The following is a 15,116-nucleotide window of genomic DNA, read 5'->3' on the forward strand; positions in this document are numbered from 1 at the left end:
CCCTCTCCGTCTCCAGAAGACAAAAAAGAAAAAAAAAGGAGTTCTAGATAGGATTTGAGCTATGTTGACATGCGAAGGAGTATACCATGTTTACTGAATCGCACACTTTGGTTTTCGGACAACCAAAACTGATAACTCTTCAGGTCGCTCTAGGACGTCGACCCTTGCAGCATCTTGGTTGATAGAGCGCCGGCATGTGGGCCTTCCATGACGATGTAAAGATGTTTGCCTTTGCTTGCTTCACGGTCAATGCAAACTCCTCTTTAAGTCCGTTTAGCACATCAACAGTGTGCTGCGACATCAGAATGTTTATCACTAGAGAGCTCGCGACGCAGCGTGTCTGGTGAACGTATTGCGCGAGATAGGGCGCCTGTCTCATGTGGTGTCATTTCTTGGCATGTACCTGACAGGAGCCACCCCTTGTCCACCATCAAAGTTCGTCCGCTCGCATTTTCCGATGAGCGTTTTAGCTGAGACCTAATAGGGCTGACGTCTGTAGGTGCCAAGTGCGAATTTAGTGCGTCTATAGGCCTAAATGTAGCTCCTGATGTGATATAATAAAGTTACTTTATGTTCCAAATCTGAACTGTGCAAAAGGACAAGCCAAAGGGGCTCCTATATGTTTTTGCGGCCGAGCCTTTCACACCTAAATTTTAACTCTTACTATCGTTTCACACATACTGTGTACTATGAGTAGAAACACCCCCCCCCCCCCCCCCATCCCCCCAATCCCCTCGGGCTCGATCCAATGCTTGCAGTTTCTGGTACTGTTTTTGGTGTCGCCTCGGTAGCTTTCGCAATAGGCCCGCAGTCACGGCATATACCTATGCAAAAGATTGCTAAGCTCACTTATTGATTTATGTAGTGATTAGTTTAAAGTTCAAAACACCGGCGACGAAAAAGACAAATGCTAGTCACGTTTGGGTTATACTCCCAAGCAGCCGCTTTTAGGGGAGCAGGTAATACGATGTCCCCTAAAATGACGACTGCGTGGGTCCAGGCTACGTTTGGATTGCACTTTTTCCAAACTAAATTGGCCCATTGTTCGTAAATCAGTTACAGAGGAGGCCAGCGTTTATGAAAAAATTAAGGTGTACTTACCAATTCAAGAGCCCAATGGAATCAGTGCACCGGTTTGTCGCAATAAAGCTATGGACTCCGACTTGCCTATTCCACGGTCTGCTATTCTCACCTTGTCAGTATTGCAGTATGTTAAGAGAGCCCATGCGGATCTCGTCATTGGTTAGCACCTCTGCACCGGCCAATTTCGCACTGAGATGGGACAGGTTAGACTTTTTCAAAGTCCGTTTTCGTGGGAGTCCAGTCAGGTGCTCGGCTCACGACTCCGTCGCCTTGTTGGTCACTCTTTCGGTGCATAAGAAGTCGACTTGTGGCAAGTCTATAATGGTTTACACAGAAATGTAGCGGAAGAAAGAATCACGCGCGCGCTAATTAAGATAAGCTCAACTTCGGAGTAAACATCACTTATTCGAATACTGCTAGTGTTGTCCCGAAACGTGTTTGTTTTGTGAAATTTCACGAGGTATGCATTAAAGGGCCCTAGCCAGCCACGCCTTTGTTTTTGTTTATATGCGAGAGTTTGGCTATTATATTTTACTCGGAGCATGTCGAAATGAACGAAATCACTGTGAAACTACTAAAGATAATGAAACATACTTTCAGGAACACAAAGCAATAAGATTTAGCTTCACCATGCAATATCAATAATTTTGATGGCATCGAAAATGGCGGAGGCTGACTAGGGTCCTTTAAGTTTGTTGTTGTCTTAACGGTTTTGCACTAGAGTTGCACCAAAGAAAGATTTGAACGGTTTACTAAAACACTTTTTTTCTGTTTGACCACCTTGTCAGATAATTGAAGCATCCGCAAATCCCACAAGCTGATTTCACCCGGTCACAACCGAAATGGCCGTTAGGATGATTGAAATTATCAGAAAATTCTTTAAACGCAGCGTAAATACAAAAATCTACAAGTGTTTTATAACATAGAAATTTTGTATATTTGGTAATTGTTCCAGCATCATCATTGTGTGTCCATCGGGTGCGTGACGATATTTCAATCAGAACAACGGCGGTGTTTATAAGAACACAACAGATCATTGTAACTAAAATAAACACATAAAAAAAAAGTGCTACAGATCAGAGAAAATTAACGATTAAACAGAAAACTGAACTTTTTTAAAGATCTTGTTAACGAAGAATTGATGCACCCAACCCTTTTTCAGGTACTGTTATCATCAGTGATCACGGAACTCTTTATCTGTCTGTATATCTTTTATCTTGTTTATAGCTGTTATTTATGTTGGCAAACCGACACATGCGAAAAGAACGAACGTCATTCTGGTTGAGAAACTAAAAAAGTTCTCGTTAAGTCACAATTTTCTTATATCACCTTATACCGGTATCTGTTCAATTTCCTCTCGTTAAAACATCATTCAAGCAATTATCCTTGCTGAATAAACCATTCACGCACACGCCATGACCGTCGTGAAATAAACAACCTGAATCGAACATCACTGTTCACGGAGAAATTCAAAAGCCACGTTAATGCGTGAACAGTCACGTTTGGATGTTCAAATAACTTTAAAGGAACTAGTTTCAGACGCCCTGATGTTTGAATTTTTTTTTTTTTTTCGATTTTGGCCATATGTAAGAAAAACCAACACTCCGAAGGAAGCCGTTGCGTGACCGAAACAAGTACAGTCAAAAACAATCGAAGACGGAAGATTATAAAGTCCGGCGGTTTCTGAGATGACTGTGGAGAACTTTAAAATTAGATATTTCTGTTAATATTTTCTTTGAGCCGACAAGGTTTTGTTACCGTCAAAGGATTTTTGCCCCTTCAATTGGCATTTGCCAAGTGACGTGAATGCGATAGCAGAAGTCATTAGTCACTGAAGGAGATCAATTATCAACCCTTCGAGCTATGATGGCTTTGTATGGTGCATTAAGCCAAGAAACTGATACTTAGATGACATCTTATTCAAGGTGAGCTAAATATGAGCTTTCTGTTGATTGGTCCATCGTACTATTGAGGGAAACAAGGAAAAAAATTACAAAAGTCTTCGGTGATTTTGACAAACATGTTTATCGCTTACAGTTGTTGACAGATAATGTTGCAATTATCGGGATTTTGAGAGCGTTAGTTCTCAGCGCTGATAGAAAGCCCGAAACTGATTTTTAAACCTGCTTTTAGAACGGCATTTCGTCAATCAAGAATTCTAAATTTCAAGTGATTCGGTGTTTTACCGGGTAGGGAAACTCTCTCCTGAAAAAGTGCGCCAAATTGAGAATTTCGACTGAGCCAATTTTAGTAACTTTCGGTACCTTCCCCATGACCTTCAAAACTAAAGCAGAGATCTATTATTGGCCTCAAACGATTCGTAAACACTTCAACTGAACATTTCCAAGCTTAAAATGAGGTTTTTTATCTATGCGAATTAAACAGAGCGAAGTTGAGAGAAGGTATGGGACACGTCTATTTTGGGTGCTTTCATAGACACTTGGGCCCGAACACATTTTATTCAATTTTTCTGGGTTTAAAAAAGAATTCCGAGAAATCAAAACCACCACGTTACTAGAACTACCATAGGGTATCCTTAGTCAATTTGTGAACGACTTTCATTTTTTATCATGTGCCACCCCTCGCTCGGTGTTAGTAGACATTCCCTCTTAAGTAATGAAATTTTAAAAGCATCAAAAGGCAAACATCTCATGTCTTCTGGAAGGGAATTCCAGTCTGTCAATGCAAAAGTTTCCTTGCGTTCAATGTGGGACAAACGCTTGTAGTCGAAATATTTTTTTTACAGTATCCTACAGTGTGTGTTGAAACTTCTGTGACGTTTTCATATATCTGCCCATACAAATGAAAATCGCTGAGCTGTACTTTGTGATCGGGTATTTATACTAAAATAGAGGCAGTCAAGTCTGGTACATATACAGTCTAGCGTATTTCCATTTTTTTTCCCGAAATGTAAAAAATAAAAGTGTGACGAAACAACAGGGAGTCCAACAAATCTTCCCCACAGCTGCGCTACGCGAGATTTTTGGATCATCGCTCTCACGCTTATTCAGTCAAACCTGTATTAAGCGGCCATCGATACCCTAGGGGTATGGCTGAATAACCGCTTCCGATTCATGTGATGGTTAATCATAAGGAACGGGGATGATATTGGATGACCCCCCCCCCCCTCCCAAGTCAGGAGCATCTTCCAGAAGATCACTTACTTGCCGATCATGATAAAATTATTTGCATTCAGTTTATAACTCCAAAATTTTGAAAACTTCAATATATGACAGCTATTTTTTTCAGTTGTAACCCTTGGAATTATACCCATACAAACAGTTCCAAGAACTCCAATTATTGCTCAAGATTTGAAAATTAATAAGGTAAACGAAAGTTGAGTTCATAATTTAGGAAGTTAATAATAATTGATGTTATGGCTCCCAAGAGATCGCCTGTTAACACTCAATCAAAAGGATGACATAAACAATGTTAAACTAAAATTCGAAGAATCAATCTACGAAAAGATCAGCTTTGTTGTTAATATGGGAAAGAAAAGTGTTCGACAGACAATTATAGAGCTTATAGATTTTGTGTATGCTGACCCAAGATTTTGGGAATTGGGTTGAGCCTAATACGTTATAGTACATGTATTTAGATCTGTGGAGGTGCTTTTGATTTCAAATTAACGTGGTTGTTAACTACAACACATCTTCTACCAGTTAGTTACCGCGGCAATACCAAAAAGGACATCAAATACAAATGTGTCTTTCAATTTTGAAAATGAGAATTTGCCATTTTCGTTTTACGATTTTACTTCAAGGATTTCCCCGCTTAATATTCCTTCCGACTATGCGGAAAAAAATGTTATAGTTAAAAAAGGTAGGGTGTAGAAATTATATTTTTGTGCAAATTTGCCAGTGTGAGGGCGCCCTGAAATTATGAATTTTTGATCGATTGTATACAATGGTTCTCTTCCCAGGTAAATATTGTTTTCCCCGACGAAACGATAAAAAAGGTTTCTAACGTTATGTTTTCAAAATAACTTTTCATTTGTTCTTCTGAGCAGGTGTTCTGACTTCATTAATTTCGTACAATCATCGAAATCCCACTTTGCAAATTATTATGTTTCCACAAATAACTGACATCGTCATCTAACTCCAGGCAGTTTTAATTAAGGTGATCTCAGCCATCTTTCGAACTGTTTGAGGTACGATTACCTCTGTTTGCAGGCAAATTCTACTGACGAACTTAGAAACTGCTCAGTTTAAAAAGATTTTATACCCATCACCGTTTTTCAGCGAAGGAATTAGACTTGACCGGTTTAAAAAAATCCAGATAGGTGACTTAACTGAGGTAAGTTGCAATTTCTTGTGTTTCAGAAAGAAAATAAATAACTGCTTCTTAATTTAAAAAAGGTAATGATATCTGTTGTATTCTCTCTCTCTCTCTTTGTGTTATTGAAACTTCAGTTTCGTACGGAACCGTTAGTGTCCTTGAAATCTTTTTTATTATTATTATCCTTATATAACTTCATACAATACGACTAAAATTTTATTGAGATGCTTCTGCGACAGGCTAATCAAATAATTTCGCTTCGACTTTACTGTGCGTGCATGATTTTATTTTAACTTCAACCTTTATTTTTTATTGATAATCACAACAATGGTACGTGTGATTTAATGCCTTATCTTGGCCTCCTCTTCCATTTTTATTAAAGCATTTTACCTTGATAGCAAGGCTTAAAAACTCTTCATTTTCTGATAGCAATCATTTCTTCGAGTGAGATTCTTAAGCCAATGTAAAATAAAGGGCACAAAATAAACATTATCAACGTTCTGAGTCAAATTTAAATATGAGTAGAGATTATTTATTACACTGGTGCCTGTTGACTCTTTCTTTTCTTCTGAGTAGATTAAAAACGCTTTTGTTAGCTTTAAACTTCCTTGACATTCACGAAATGTAAATTCGGGAAATTTTCTGCTGTAATTGTAAACAAGAAAGTAAATTAAGAACCTTTGAGAAATGTGCACCCGCCCTAAATTCAGGCATCTTCCTTGAAAATTTAACAAGTAACTGTCATCAAAAAACTGATAATGATTTTAAAAGAAAGGAAAGGTAGTATTAGTATTTGCTGTGACCCGCTGCCTTCTGTGGCATAAATTAATATTCCAATAGCATTTTTCAAAAAACGTGAAAATTTAAAAAGCAAAATGTAGTTATCAGCTTCATAGTTGGGGCATAAAATATACGCCAATTTCGCCCACTATCTTTTTAACGTAGCTGTAAACAGTTTTTCTTTTATAGTACCACAGACACTTCCCATAAACGACTTTTTAGTGCAAGTTAGGCCCAGTTCAGACGCCGAACCTTTCATAAGCCGAACTTAACTCAAATTAAGGTCGGTCCAAATGGCGAAACTCCCGCCTTTTGATTCAGACGCCGAACGTAATTTACTTGAAGCAAAACATGCATGTTCTCTACGAGAGACAGCACCTGAAATACGTTATAATAATTTATGCATTAGGTTTGGCTCATGAAAAGTTCGACGTCTGAACCAAAGCCGTTCCAAAGCCGAAATTCCCGGCTGAGCCAGGCGGTAAGAGCCGCTGAGCCGTTCTAAATTAAAGCAGCCGCTCTCAATTGATTCAGACGCCGAACTTTTCATGTACTTAATTTAAGGTATTGGGTTCGGCTCATGAAAAGTTCGGCGTCTGAACTGGACCTTATTGTGGAGTTTCTCCACCTCTGCCTGTACCGGTTTCTGTAAAATTCTTAAGTCACGGTTCAAACTTTCACATTTTGTAGAGCGATTTGTCTAAGCTGGTCGTAAGAAGGACACATTTCGATTTACCTTTGTTTCATTAAATCATGTTTCTCTGTTTAGATGGACTTTAAAACGATTGCCTGTGGAATCGCTCTACTTTGTATTTTAAAATTAAATGCATACAGAGGTTAGTAGTTTGTTTACGTGTTTGTTTGTTTCTTCGTTCATTCGTTTGTTTGTATGAAATGTTATATCTCTCTGACGATATACGTATTCGTAACGGCCAAGATTTTGGTCTGAAGCCGGATCGACTGAGCTGTATCTCAGAACGAGATGCATCCAAAGTATGGTTTGAATAGAACATGTTAGCTTCCTATCATTCTTATACTTTCTCTACAATGCACAGTATGTTTATCCGGCCAAATGCGTGGAATTGTTAACAAAAGACTGGGTAAATGATAAACTGACATGGAGTGATCATACTTGTGCGCACTATATAGTGAAATAGTTTATCAATGAGCGTCCCTCGCCACGGAAGTATCATCTTAGTGGACCCGCAAAGGAAAAAGAAAAACAACAACAGCAGAAGTTGCAATGTTGGTACAATGATTATCCGTATGCATGTCACTGCATCTGAAGGACAATCACAAGCATTCCTCTTTTGGGATATTGTACCGTACGGCATTGTAAATAAGATAAGGACCAAGGAACTAATTCACTATAAACCCATTCCGAGTATTAATGAATCCTATGTATTGTTTTCATACATTAAAGGCCTCTGGATTCCGACAATACTCAATACACATATATGCTTCTAAAAAAAATAAAATAAAATAAGCCTTTGCATTTCAACAATACCGAGAACACATCTTATCCTAGGTTGCCTTCATAATGAATCCTAACCCAGTGACCAATGAGTCTAGAGCTGTTTACCTTACCTTTCAGGAAATGGTTTGCGTGTCAATGATTCGGAGGAATACAAACTGCGTCGTGAGCTGTTTGAAAACATGGATGTCATGGTTCGCCCCGTTAAGTCGCATTCAGATGCCGTCAATGTATCGTTTTCTTTGACCGTCAAGTCACTGAGTGACTTGGTAAGTGACAGGTGTTGGTATTGGGGAAAGTATAGAGACACAGCTTTTTATCCACTGTACTCTTTATTGTCGCTTGACAAGACTTATAACAACGGCTTTCGAACTGCGAACGACAGGATTTTTTACAAGGTGCTTCGAAGGCACAGGAAAACTAGAGGGAACCAAAAAAAAAATTGACATAACAAATTTCTACTCTCTAGGGTAGGGTCACAAGACTAGGCTGTCGGGTCTTTTAATTGTTCGTTCTGAGCAAGTGCGGACCGTAACACTTGGCGGAACACGGAACATGAGTTTCGAGTCATCTTCTCTGCCATTGTGTTGTTTCCTTAAGATGCTATTACACAGGGCACTTTTCTTCTAAGTTGAAACACAACAGTTTCTTTAGCAATTGCGAGACAAGCTGCTTAACCCAAGTTGGTACCTTATGACGTCCTTGTGACGTGCTACAAAGCATTACGAGAAATAGACTTTTCCAGCAACTCGCGCAATTATTCGTTGAATAAGTCATGAGAAGGGAATGTTACAGAGAGACTTTTGTCCAATTTATGGCTCGAAATGGTGTTCCTTTGCATCATAGATCTTTACTTGAGGGACTGGTTAGGAAACCTTGCCATGGAAACAACGGTGCTGCAATTTATGTTGGAAGGGCCGCGAACCTGCACAATCCTTTGTTTTAACGTTCACACCACAGTTAAATATCTTAACAGAAACTTTCGGTTGGTCATTTGCTCCGACACATTTCAAATGCTATTGTTGTTTTTGCAGGGTCAAGGCCAAAAAGGCAAACAAAAACATATTACAATGAAGGTTGTTAGGTTCCATAACGATTGCCCTTTCATTAACTATGGTTGCATGTTGCAGAAACAATTGTTTCGTGTAATAGCATCTCTAGCGGCCAAGGAACGTAAGTTTGTTCCATTGACTAAACCGTGGGTAAACGAGAAGCGAAATCTTAAAACGAGGTCGCAGGGATTTAAAAGCATCCCTTCTACGAGGTAGCTGTGATACTTGTAGTTATGCACCACCATGTGGCCCGCGTCGCCTCTAGTCCGTCTGCACCTTTAATTTACCTACCTTGTAACACTTGGATGCAGTCCAAATGTGATTGTGCTAAGATGTATAACTTATGAACTTGTTTCCGCTTGCGTACTACGCAGAGGAGCTATTATTTGCGAAGGTGATTCTGTAGAAATAACCTATTTGAAATTCAGTTGAGATATACATGCATCTCTACCTACTCTCAAGTTCTTATGCCTAATTACTTGATTATTTCAGGAAAACAAACGACAAATGCTTATTACAAGTGTCTGGATTTCTCAGGTTAGCTTATGGAAACATGCATCTGTTATACAAATAAATTCAGCCGTGGTGCATAGCTCGTTTAGTTCGTTCCCTTTTTTGTTTGCATGGATTGCAAACTCGTGTAGACCCTCTGAGTAATGTCCTTATTTATAACATGCGGGTATGTGATAACATGCAAGCATACGTACAGTAATCTTGATTTAAAATACTTTATTCAGTGACGAAAACGGGAAAAAGTTACTACTGGCAAAAAAAAATAGTCAATCATGCCGTCCCAAATGACGCCATGTTCTTGACAAAAGGCATCTTGGGTAGCTTATAAATAATCAAAATCAATAAAAGAAGAATATCCTGTAGAACTTGATAGTGAAAATGACAGTGAATGTGGCCTTGTAAAGGAAAATTCAAAATGTCAAGTAGCATTGCTGTTGAAACGTGATCAATGTCACGAAGACATGGAGTTCTCAAAGTAATTATTGTGAAATTAAAATTTTGCTGTCAGACATTTTGTTAGCGATAGTCCTAACGCCTTCTCTTGTGCCATTTTTCAACAGAGGTGGCATAATCCTTTTCTTGAGTGGGACAAAAACAATTTCGGAGGCATTGACCGTATCCACGTCAGTCCGAAGGAAATATGGGTTCCTGATATAATCCTGTATAATAAGTAAGTGGTACTTTTCATTGGGTAAGTGATAAAAAGTAATGGTCGTAGAATTTCAAAATGGACTTAGCCACTCGCGCCTTTCTTAACATCATGCCGTCCAATCCCGTCATCATTATTACAGTCATATCGTTATCGTCATCTTTATCATTATTATCAGTTTCACTTCAGCCAGTGTGACTGCCATTGTCATTGCCAAAGCCACCGTACCGTACCTTTTTTAATTATCATAAGGGTTGCCATTGCTACTATCACTATCGTTAACAGTCAACGTTACGGTTACTGTCACTGCCACTCCCATTGTCAATATCATTGTAAGGTGTTGTTGCCTTTATCGTTATCATCATTTTTGCCCTCGTTATTAACTTCACCATCATTATCATTGTCATTTACATCGATATTGCCATCGGCATTTGTGCAATTCAAAATCGAAACGGGAAGCAACAAGCCATGGTCTTTGATTAATCAGAAGTTTCTGATGTGATGCTCAGATTTAAATACTGATTCAAGTGCCTTATATAAATCATTGTCTGTTCAGAGTGTATTTCACTTTTCCCTCATCCAATATATTTAGATGTCACCATTATGTACATGTAGACAAAAGGTAACTTGTTTTCTTCGTAGTGGAGACAACAAAGTGTACCAAGCAGGACATACTGAACTCTTCAAGACATGGGTAGTACTGCAGAGTAATGGAATATGCTCTTGGGAATCGCCTGCCAACATAGAAAGTGAATGTGACATTGACATTGGCTCGTTTCCTTTCGATCGGCAAAACTGTTCACTCATCTTTGGATCCGCGACGTACGGAAGCGAGCTACTGGTTATTCGATCTATGCCACCAAAGAAACATGGAATCATTGAATCAGGTAAAAAAAGAAGGCCCAAACTATAACCAATGGCAGCCAATGATTCGGAGCGACAAAATATATGTTTCGAGGGCTCAATCGCTTCAAATGAAATATTTGGAATGAACTTAAAATTTTAAATCTAGGGAGTCAAATGCTAGGGTTAGGTAAATCAAAATTTGATGGTTCTCACAAAAAAATATATTAAATTAAACATCTATTAATTTATTTCTTCACAACAGTCATTTGGACTTTCCTTAAATCAGAAAAGAATGAAATCTACAGTTAAGACATAACTGATCAAGGAATCTTATTAGTCAATAACCCTAGCGGGAGGGGGAGTTGGGGGGGGGGGGGTTCCCACGGCGACTTTGAACCTGAATAACTTTTTTTAATATTTGAGTAAACGACACCAAAGTTCAGGAATTTTTCAGAATTTGTTCTGGGAAAAATTCGATAGATTGGTTAGTGTACATTGGCTTTGATGTTACCGTGGCAACTAATTTTTGACCGGCCTTTTCCCAGAACTGAAATGGAAAATCCCTTTTCAAATAAAGAGAATTTACTAAATTCCTTACTATAACTTAGCTCATGTTAGTCTTCCTTTATTGGTTCTGATAACTTTTCGTTACATTTAGGCGCTTTCTGAAGTTTTGGGAAAATCCAGAAATCTAAGGTGGCGGATCCAAGAGGGCCGCACGTCATATGACGCCTTCTCTTCCCGTTACGGACCTCAAAGGAAAAATCGTTAGCTTAGCTTGCCCCCGATCCTAGAAGACAAAAACAAGGCCGGTCTAGATAGGGTTAAGGGATGTCTGTCTTGGAATGATCCCTGTGTTGATTGAAAACCCTCATTTTAATTTCTTCGGATTTACACAAATAAGTTTTAGAACTAGAAGTGTGCCTGTAGATACTACCTGCACTGGTTCTTCATCGTTCTATCTAAGTTACTTTCAAGTTTATTATGTTCTTTCAGATAGCAACGGTGAGTGGCAAACCCTTAAACTTGGAACACATGAAAACGTTTCCAAGAGACAGCGACATTCGAACGCAACTGAAAAGTACTCGTTCATCATATTCACGCTGGAAATCGAGAGAAAGTGGGTATACTACATCATGTTCTTGATTCTCCCGTGTGTCATTTGCACCTTACTGGTTCTGGTCAGCTTCGCAATTCCTCCAGAGAATGGCGAAAGGATTGGGTTCTGCTCAACCATAATGATTGCTGTCAGCGTGTTTCTACTCCTTATCGCGGATATGCTGCCAGAAAAGTCGGACACGTTGCCCATCCTCGGCGTTTACTACATAATTACCATGCTAGAGATCGCGTTCGCACTGATAGCGACCATTCTTGTGCTAAGAGCCTACCATTCAACTAGTGATCCGCCTGCTTGTTTCAAGGCCTTGTATCGAGCTAGCAAGGCCAGGAAGAAGAAGAAACTTGAGTGTAAAAACAAAATCAACATGAAGAAACTTCTTAAGCGAAATGTTGTTGCCAGCGAGATGACCCCAGCGGAAAGCGAGGAAGCAGCAGCCTCCATACCTCGCGGTCCTGCCTCTATTGAAACGGCGCAGAAGAGGGTCATCGAGGACAACGATGAACTCAGTGATGAAGACAATAGGAAAATATGGCGCACCGTCGCTGTGTCTTTTGATCGCTTCTTTTTCTGGCTGTTTTTGTTGGTGTTTATCGGATCCTCTGGGTACCTGGTAATGTATCGCCCTGACTTTACTCTCAACATAGCGGAACTGTCATGAAATCTTCAAAGCGTCTTTGGCTTTCGCAGCGCTATAACCTGAATACTGACCTTGATTTGTAGCCGGAGAACTTAGTTCTAGGACTTCGTAGTCTATCTATCAGTGGTAATAGCTTTTCAAAACATTGTAACAACAGACATTCCCATCCCACTATTGTAGAGTGGAATAATTGTGGAGAATCAAGCCTTCTATGCAGTCTAGATGATGCTGCCGTTTGAGGAAAACATTCTATTTGCTCCCGGTTTGGTGCTTTCTTTTTATAAAGGAAATGAAAGTCTATCAGATAAATCCAGGTTAGGATAGATAAATACGATTTACTTTGAAACTGAGAATTTGACTTGTTTTATTGGTCCGAAAACTGATTGGCTCCATTACATGAGTCGGGGATTTTCATTTTCGATTCTGCGAGAAGGTTTGCATTTCGCTGTACGAATTGATGGCCACGGTGTGGCGCCGTTAGAAGGTGCAGTTTAGTAAGATGTCATTTCTCGTTTGACCTCAGTATTAGTAGATCCATCATTTGTTTCTCTAAGGGCTGATAAGGAACCGTGCGATTGAGCGATTTCTGGCCATACATTTATGCCTCCGATCATGGCATGTTATGTTAAGGTATCCGTTGCCCAAGTTAGTGATACATAACAATCGTTTATTTAGATTTTGCATTGTTAAAACAATACAGTATTGTTAATACAATACTGTATTGTTAAAACAATACAGCTGTGATGTAAACGTTGCATATGAATAATTGAAGCTGAGAGTTATAATCTAGTGTTCTTGTTTATAGAGTTGATCATGAATTTGAATATGAATAATGTTAACTATACCTAAATATCCTATTAACATAATATGATGTAATGCTATAAAAATGTGTACAGAATTTATTGGAGCATAACAATGATTTTCTAAGAATAGGTGAAAACACCTGTAATAGATTACTTGAATATCTGTCTGGATTTTCAAAAACGTGCCCGCCCGTAAAGGGGAAGTATCACGGGAATTTGATGATATGTCAAAAAATCCAAATCGTTTTTTTATCAACAGAAACCTAACAGCATTGCTCAAATTTGTTGTAAATTATCACCCCAGTGTACTAAGACTATCGATGAGAGTTTCTGGTCACAAATGGACTTCGTCAGAATGCACTGCAACTTGAAAAAAGCTAGGCTAACTCTTTTCAAGTTCTCGCATTTTTTTTCCAAAATGTACTAGAGCAGGTCATGAGTTGTTCCTTTAAAGAAATCAATTTATATCTTTTTCTTGATGTTCAAGAATTATTTTGAAACTGAGTGAAGGTGTTGTTGCACCATTGTAACGAAAAACGGTCAAAATTCCCCTTTAAACTGAACAGGGCCCAAAACTTCAACTGCGCTCAGTCTCCTCCCCTCCCCACCTATGTGCTTTTCACACCCAACTGCGAGTCAACCACCTGTACGCTGACACAGCCCTGCCCCAAGGCTGTGTCAGCGTCAACGAATCAACAATTAATCCCATGCAGCTGAATGGGAGATGTCGCCAAAACTTTCCTCGCAAGTCACTCTAGCCTAGGAAAGGAACGCACAACTGCGAGTCACCTACCAGCAGTTAGCCTCCCTCGTGGGCAAGGTCACAGGATAGAACATGATGGCGAGCCCCCTCAAGTTTCAACCAGCCTATGCAATGGCTTCACTTCAAGTCCAACCTAGTGGTCACATTTTAGCAAAATCAGACAATTATATCATGATAAGTTGATTTCCGAGACGGAGAAGAAGTATGTATACTTAATGTACCTAATGTATACTTTTAACCATTTAACCATTTTTAAGAGAGAACTAAGCAACAGTGACTCTAAACAGATTTAAAATATATAGCAATATATGGCATTTTTTTTAATGGGAAACTTAATTATTTCAGAAAAATGCATGGCTACCCCTAATTCCAATAACCCTTGCTTTTAAGTCCCGTGTTTCGCGCGTAGTCAGAAATCACCTAAGAACACCTTTGCACTAGTAGGCACCACTCTAAAGAAATTCGAATTTCTCGGACCATCCCGGGATGCGCAGAACGTTATAATTAACAATTATTCCACGAGCACGCGTTGGATATGAGATGACAGATAGCCAACGAGGCGCGTAGCGCCGAGTTGGCTATAATCATCTCATATCCAACAAGCGCAAGTGGAATAACAATGAAGTAATATTGCTAGATCTTACTGGTTTTGCTGTGCAAGAATAACCAGCAGACAATTTAATGGTCGCCATTTCTCGGCCATGGTATAATGGCTCATATACCATGGCCGCTAAGCCAATCAAATCCCTCGAATTGCATTATACAATGATTCAGTTTTTAATAATGAGCATTAGCAGAAGGAGGCAGCGTAAAACACGTTATGTTAATGTAAACTAGTTTTTTCCAGTCTAAGAGTACATCAACTATAAATGAAGTCTATGTTTGTGGATTTTTTAAATCACTTATTCCCACATTGCGGGCTAAGACTCAATAGTAAAAGAGATGAAGGATTTATTTTATGTTTAGTGCATCCAGGAGCACCTAACCAACCGTTTCAGTGAATATCTGTTCTTACGACCTTAATCGGCTCAGAAATTCAAATTGAAATGTGATGAAAAACTAGAGTTCTCTCTGGATAAATATCTCTTTAAAATGCGAAAATGAATTCTTTTCCCATT

The 15,116-nt window shown here is 39.1% G+C and overlaps 1 protein-coding gene across 1 annotated transcript; it reads left to right on the forward strand.

Annotated features, from left to right (window-relative positions):
- Positions 1-4,306: 4,306 nt before the first annotated feature.
- Positions 4,307-14,845, forward strand: LOC146465376 (neuronal acetylcholine receptor subunit alpha-5-like). Its single transcript, XM_085128667.1, has 7 exons — positions 4,307-5,379; positions 6,911-6,977; positions 7,736-7,884; positions 9,160-9,204; positions 9,741-9,850; positions 10,472-10,716; positions 11,672-14,845. Exons 2-7 carry the CDS (start codon positions 6,911-6,913, stop codon positions 12,451-12,453), a joined length of 1,398 nt encoding a protein of 465 aa, XP_084984793.1. The 5' UTR covers positions 4,307-5,379; the 3' UTR covers positions 12,454-14,845.
- Positions 14,846-15,116: the final 271 nt, after the last annotated feature.

The sequence above is a fragment of the Pavona decussata genome, unplaced genomic scaffold (assembly GCF_977016875.1).
Source record: "Pavona decussata unplaced genomic scaffold, jaPavDecu1.1 SCAFFOLD_156, whole genome shotgun sequence".
In the NCBI taxonomy this organism is placed as follows: domain Eukaryota; kingdom Metazoa; phylum Cnidaria; class Anthozoa; order Scleractinia; family Agariciidae; genus Pavona; species Pavona decussata.

Bases quoted from the DNA above. Each gene is read 5' to 3' on its own strand.
- LOC146465376 (XM_085128667.1), top strand. From the start codon at position 6,911: ATGGACTTTAAAACGATTGCCTGTGGAATCGCTCTACTTTGTATTTTA. The intron at 6,978-7,735 runs GTTAGTAGTTTG...CTTACCTTTCAG, and splicing joins AAAATTAAATGCATACAGAG to GAAATGGTTTGCGTGTCAAT. The intron at 10,717-11,671 runs GTAAAAAAAGAA...ATGTTCTTTCAG, and splicing joins ACATGGAATCATTGAATCAG to ATAGCAACGGTGAGTGGCAA.